Raw genomic sequence first — 6,698 nt, forward strand, 5'->3', positions numbered from 1 at the left:
GGCTGAAAATGGTGGAGCTGGCTCTCATGAGGCGGACCTAGGAGCGGATTTGTGCTGCGTTTTCTCTGTGCAGCCGAGGTCTTCGGCGCCAATAAGAACTCTCTTGCTGTTTCGTGTACTAGATACACTTTCTTCTTGATTATACGAATGAAATGGCCACAGACATGTTTCAGGTGGTTCTCGAGGGGGTACACGAGTCCATACTCTACGTCGTCGAATGTCAGCTTTGCACGGCGTCCCAGGTGTCTTTCCGGACTTCCATCACCGGAATCATCACCATAGGGAGCTACAGTAAGTGCGATACTGACTTCTTCGATCGTGAGTGGTCGTGCGGCCGCGAGGATGATATTAAGCATCTTTCTAGCTTTCATAGGTTCCGGCCTCGATGCGAGGAGTTCCGAGTAGACGCTGAAGATGTCTCTCGTGTTGAGAATTCCATCAAGATCTCGTCTGGAAGCCCCGCTCTCGACTTTCTTTTCCAAGAGACTCAACACGAGCGAGACCCAGAGAAAGGTGCGATCAGCTCGCTTCACGAGCTCGGCTTGCAAGCTCTTGAGGAGGCCGACGGGTAGACCCCGGTCAATGAGGTCTTCGATTTTCGCAGCAACCACCCGAGATACATCGTCACTGATCGATTCCGTCTCATCTTCAGCCCTCAGTCGCATCATCTCGTACGATTGTCGACGGGCTCCTGAGCCACTCGTGGACCTCCTGCGTTTGCCCAGTGCGACTTTGATCTGATTCTCAGGGCGGCTCGTTATCAGTACCCTGAGTTTGGATTGCTGCTGCAAGCCGTCGCTCGCGAAGTGTTCGGCTATGCAGCGCAGTAGAACCCCTCGAGGTTTCGGTTCACATTCGTCTATTCCGTCCAGGATGCAGATGGTAGACTTAGCATCGCCGTGAACGGTCGATTGGGAAAATGCAACCCATAGTTTTTCAATGCTTTCCAAGTCCTCTCCACGAAGTTTCTGGCAGCGCGTAAGGTCTTTCTGCTGGGTATAAAGCTGGTGCAGAATAGCCTGAATCCCCCTTGCAACATCAGACTGCTCCTCGTTGTCTGATTTGAAAAAGAAGTAGCAAACGTTGAGTGCATTCGCTTGTGAGAGTTCCTTGAAATGGTCGACGAGGTAAGAAGCGAACACTGATTTCCCGCAACCCGGGTCGGCCGATATCCATAGAAGAGGAGACCCAGTTGATTCGTACCAGCTCTAAATTTTTTGTGTTCAAAGTACCAAGTGCAAGTTCCCTCGATTGGTGCCGGGTTTCTGGCCCTATGTGAAGCGTAGTTGGAGCTATTCAGTGCTGTCATGAGATTGTCTGATTCCAGAAAGATGGCCTTTTGAGCGTCATCTGCCAGACGACCAAGCCTGAACTTGATAGCGGAGAACCTCTTTTCCGTGATCGTGCCGAATCGGCACATGCCTCGGTGATCACTCTCGATGGCGATGGCCTTCTCGGAAGAGTGCCCTAACACAGCCGAATCTTTCTCGACAACCTTTTGTGAAACATCAGCACCTTTGTTGCAAATGTAACTGACAAGTTGGGAGTCAATCCACCTACCAAGGTATTCAGATAATCCATCTTCAGTGTTTCATAGCAGGAGATGATCTTGAGACTAGAACAACGCTTGAGGAATGCCTCTGAGATATTGGCCATGCGCTTAGAGTTTGGCTCAAGGTCCTTGGAAAGCTGGGTATTGGTGTTTGCCCCGAGCGATGCCGTCTTCAGAAGACGTGTCGTCATCGTGCTCCAACTTGCAAGGGACAAGTCCTTGTGTGGTGTACCAAAGAAGAAGACTCCACTGATTCTTTTGGCGAGGAACATGTGCTCGTCGCTGTCAAGCGCCTTCAGATACGCCTATGTATGACTATCAGCTTCAGAAGTTCTCAAGACGGCTGACGAAGATTGACCTGCTTAAACACAAGACCGCCCAGAGAATGGCATATAAAGATGAGTGGGCGGTCCTGCTCCTCGATAGATTCTCTATCGGCCAGCAAACCCTCCAGAAGTCGGCCACTGAAGACATCGATGTCTGACGTGGACTTGCTAAATTGGACCGTAGAATTGTACCAAAATGACATGACTCTTGCCACCGGCACAATTTGGGGAACGAAACTCCTAAGCCAATTGGTGCCGGTTTTCTCGTCGGTCCAAGTCTTGAGATAATGGCCGTTCAGCCCGTGGATGGCAACGATATCGGTTCCCTCGAGCGCGGCCGAATGCCGAGGGACAATTGTATGGAGGCCATAGTCCGGCTTTTCAGTAGATGTCGTTGATTTGCCCGACTGACTCTTGGATCTGGAAAGGAAACTCCAGTCCATCGCTGCTGTTGCTCTGCTAGAAGCTAGGCAGCTGCACACCTGCCGTCATCAACCAGTGCCTATTACCGGTTTGCCCTTTCATGCTGATTGATCTGCGGGGTTGGCAGTCACGTCACGTGTAAAGCGAGCCTGATTCTGCCTGTGCCTGCAGGTGCAGGTGAAGTTGCAGTAGTGAGTTCTGATATCCCCAAAGTGATTGGCTAATTAATGGGATGTGATGGTGGCAGTTGTGGCTGGACATGGAAGGGGCAATGAGTAATTCACACTGAGTCAAATATACGAATCACGAGTTTGTCTTCAAAAGCAAAAGACGGCCATGGCATTCTCATACGACATCCGCCGGGTTTTGGTTTTTTGGCGAGAGGCAGATCGCTGCACAAACCAACGAATGTCACAGTTTTCTTGCACTTCCCACTTTCCGGGTCGCCAGGCATCCATCGGATCTTAATAAGAGAGACCCTAGTTGATGGCTTGACCGCATGCGGCTGATCGAGCCGGAATCGTCAATATGTACTCATCGAAAATGTGTTGGATCAAGGGAATGTTGTTGGGTTGTTGACAAGTCCCCAGTTTAAACGCTGTCAACTCCTGTTAGTGAACTACTTTCAATTGCGACAGGCAGTCACATTATCAAAGCCAGTACATTAACCCATGTCTTTCGCAGAGGCAGCCATTTGAAAGGTTGTTGCGGGGGCGGGGCATCCCTTCGTGTTGGACACTTGTTTGTCAATCTCCCAACTTCATCATCGCTGTGGACTCCTCAGCAGACTACATATTTCGACCGCATACCATAAAAGTGCTTACCTTGCGCCAGAAACCATGGATAGCGACGATGAAGAGCATAACGACTACGGTTATCCCGGTGATGGACCCTGGGAAGATAATGACCCCTGGGACAATGATGACCCCTGGGATGATGACGATCACCTCGGGGCTCATGATCCCCAAGCAATGTTGAGCGCTCTTCTCGCTATGGCCGGCGCATCGGCCGGAAATTTCGGAAGTGGCAGCGATGACGGTCAATACGATCCTAGAGAGAAGTTCGCTCGGGAAATGGAAAGGCGTATCGATCTCAGGCGCCAGACATGGACCTGGTTCGACATTGACTGGTCAAAAGATCGCGGTTATTATGACCCGGTTGATGACTGGGATTGTGGGGATATGATGAGCAACACACCTCCTGAATGCAACATTGACCCTCGCCCTGTTCTTCACGATCGGAGATGGACAGACATCCAGATCTGTGATCGCGGCAAAGAGCTATGCACCGGAGAACCTCAGCCGGACGACCTTGCGAGTTGGAGTCTCGGTGCCATTTACCAGCGAATGACCGACATAGACGAGCTAATGCTTCATATCAAAGACGTCTGGCCTGTCAAGATGTTCGAAATCAACTCCGTGCGGGCCTCTGCCACAGTCGCCCTCAAAGATGCCCCTCCCAGCCATCATGTGGACCTTGCCAAAAGGCTTCTTCTCGAACACAACATGTTGCGCAAAATCACTCTTGAGCGTTCGCGGTCATCTATTAGACCGCTTACCCTGCTCGATGTTCCGCCAGAAGTTCTCGGCTTCGTGGCGGAGCACCTCGACGGCAATGACAACGAAGACCCCAAACAGGTCGAGAAACCATACATGGCACGCGGCTATCGCGACATCCAAAGCCTTCGCCTCACCTGTCAGACCCTCAACATCGTATCTTCGCCTGCTCTCCTGCACTGTGTGACAGTTCAGATGACGAAGAGTTCTTTTGATCGATTCAAATACATCGCTGAGCGCCCACACTTGCGCAACGGCATTGAACGAGTCCGCATTTCGCTTGGCTATTTCTGCGCCAATGTAGCAGCATCTGCATGGAATTTCGCGGCTTACGCGGTGTGGATGCTCGAGTTTGCGCTTTATCGGAAAGACGAGAGGGGGCAGACCATCCTACACAGCATTATGGCCTACAACGAGGATGCGAAACCGCGACACCAGCAGCTTCAGGATCTCTTGACCTCTTGGAAAGACCTCCGTGATACCCCGAGAGATGGCGCTGATGGAGAACAGAGATGGCTGGCTCTTTTCCGTCAACAACATGCACTCGTGGAGATGTATGAAGCCTACAGGCACAGTTTGAATGAGTATGAAGCGGTTCGACAAAACTTCGTCCACGAAGTTGTCAATGCACTGTCTCAGATGCCCCGATTCACTCGTTTGGAAGTATCAGATTATCTATGGAGGTCGCAATCGATCAGTACCGTGTGCGGGGATTTGGAAATGGCGTTGGTCCGCGATGAGAACTTCATGAGGGGAGACCGCTACGTAGGACTCTTCACGAAGCCGATGCAATGGGATCGCCTTGCGCGATTCTCGCCCACGGGGAGTGATTCTTCTTTTGAGACTTCACCTCACTCATGCACGAGACGTACTTGAATTTCTCAGTCGGCGACTGGTATCTGCCGTCTATCATGAAGCCCAGGCAATGGGCGCGGCCACTTTTGCTTTTATTCCACGCCGTGTGCATTGATTCGACAAGGCTTAACAGCTTCATACGGGATGGGCCGATGCACTTTCGTGAATTCAAAAATATCTGTATGGCTCGAGGAACCTGGACAGAGGCGCTGGATGTGATGCGCGAGAAGTACGATCTGAGTGCCTACGACGCGCCAAAAACTTCCTTTACCGCCACCCATTCGCTTTTTGATCTTCGTGGCGCCGAAGTTGGGCTTATGGATGACGATGAGCAGCACGCTGCCTTTGAGACCACAATTTCTGGTCGCCCTTCAACTTGACGTGCATATCGCTATATCAAACACGAGACAGAAGACAACCCTTTTCGGCCTTTTGAGCAACATATTGTGTAAGACTCGGGCTTAAACCCCTCAGCCGGTGCCAATTCTGGAAGACGACTACGAGACTGGCTTAAATTCAGATAGAGCAAGCACCTCTTAAGGGTTCCGACAGCAGGAGACAATCAGAAAATTAAAGCTAGTTATCAGTTTTAGATCTTCAATTGCTTTCCTCTAAAATAGCTCTTATCATCGTCGAAGTGCAAATAAGTCTACCTCCAATTCTCATGACCTCACACCCTCCGTCTTCAACTTTTGCCACAGCTTCTCTTCCTCCACCAGGATGTTTTTCCCGCTGAAGTCACCCTCAAAGTCGATGTCGGGCAGCAGGCTCTGGTACGGCACCACACGTACCCTCACATCCGACCTCTCCTTGCTCCCAAACTGCATAGCCTCGACAACTTGCCCGTCGCCATACGCGGCGTCCGTCACGATGCGCAGCATTACCTCGGCACACTCCGTAGCCGACATGTTCATGTCTTGCTCGCGAACTTTTCCTACGCAGTACGGTTGGAGCACTGCTGGTGTGAACGTGGTCGCGGGGCACATGGACGCGACTCGGATGCCGAGGCGGGCCTTCATCTGGGCCAGGCTCAGAGTGAAGGAGTTGAGAGCGCCCTTAGTGGCGTTGTAGAGCGGCGTGCCGATGGTTGGGAGGTATGCGCTCAGGGACGACACGAAGATCAAGTTGCCTGCAATCTTGTTCTGCAGCCAGTAGTCGATGGCGATCTGAGCGAAACGAATGGGCCCCATGGCGTTAACGGCGAAGATGTTGTACACTCCGGGGGTAGCGTTTGGGTCATCCTTGGCCAGCGGCGAGACACCCGGAAGATCCCAGAAAGAGCTTGTTGGAGGCTCCCTATAGATTTGCGTCAATACGTACTCCATGCTACTGAGGCAAGCCCATGATTCGTACCAGATGCCAGCTCCGGGGCAGAGAAGGTCGACCCTGCCAAAAGTCTTTAGGGCAAACTCCCACGTCTCTGATACCTGAGCCCAGTTGGACTGATCCATCTTGTGATAGACGGCAGATGGCGACTCATCTTTGGATGGATGGGGATACTTGGCGATGAGTTCCTCTGCCTCCGGACGCAGAGCAATGTCAGCAAAGATAACGGAGCAGCCTGTTGTTAGCAGCTGCTCGGCAAATGCAAGGTTGATACCTAGAGTGGATTTCGATCAGACCACGACGTTCCGGGTATATCAGGGGTTTAGCACATACCACTGCCAGCGCCGGTGACGACGGCGAACTTGCCCTTGGCGTCCCAGGAAGTCATTATGCCTTTTGAATACAAGATGTAAGTTTCGATGATGTTCAGGTCAGTTTGAGCCAAGAACTGAGGGGAATGTTAGTGCATTTATGAAAATATCTTCAACAGAAAGTGGATAGCGCCGCTGCAGAGTCCCTTTTCCCATGGGACAAAGTCCGAGGCATTGTGGAACTCGAGACCCTGGCAGCATGAAGAAACAGCTCATATTGTAACCTTTGATGGACCAACGGTTGGTTCAGAGATTCTTCATATGCAAGAGCCAACGTTGAAGCAGGGGT

The 6,698-nt window shown here is 51.5% G+C and overlaps 3 protein-coding genes across 3 annotated transcripts; 1 reads left to right on the forward strand and 2 right to left on the reverse strand.

The window, feature by feature from the left end:
- Positions 1-37: 37 nt before the first annotated feature.
- Positions 38-2,321, reverse strand: COL26b_002981 (uncharacterized protein; the record flags this gene model as incomplete). Its single annotated transcript, XM_053175887.1, has 5 exons — positions 38-65; positions 127-1,057; positions 1,204-1,495; positions 1,561-1,857; positions 1,911-2,321. The coding sequence occupies 5 exons, from the start codon at positions 2,319-2,321 to the stop codon at positions 38-40; spliced, it is 1,959 nt and encodes a 652-aa protein (XP_053040054.1).
- Positions 2,322-3,140: 819 nt separating this feature from the next.
- Positions 3,141-4,597, forward strand: COL26b_002982 (uncharacterized protein; the record flags this gene model as incomplete). Its single annotated transcript, XM_053175888.1, has 2 exons — positions 3,141-4,411; positions 4,528-4,597. 2 exons carry the CDS (start codon positions 3,141-3,143, stop codon positions 4,595-4,597), a joined length of 1,341 nt encoding a protein of 446 aa, XP_053040055.1.
- Positions 4,598-5,374: 777 nt separating this feature from the next.
- On the reverse strand, positions 5,375-6,426 carry COL26b_002983 (uncharacterized protein; the record flags this gene model as incomplete). Its single annotated transcript, XM_053175889.1, has 2 exons — positions 5,375-6,273; positions 6,372-6,426. 2 exons carry the CDS (start codon positions 6,424-6,426, stop codon positions 5,375-5,377), a joined length of 954 nt encoding a protein of 317 aa, XP_053040056.1.
- Positions 6,427-6,698: the final 272 nt, after the last annotated feature.

This window comes from Colletotrichum chrysophilum, assembly GCF_026319265.1.
Source record: "Colletotrichum chrysophilum strain AFK26 chromosome Unknown scaffold_16, whole genome shotgun sequence".
NCBI lineage: Eukaryota > Fungi > Ascomycota > Sordariomycetes > Glomerellales > Glomerellaceae > Colletotrichum > Colletotrichum chrysophilum.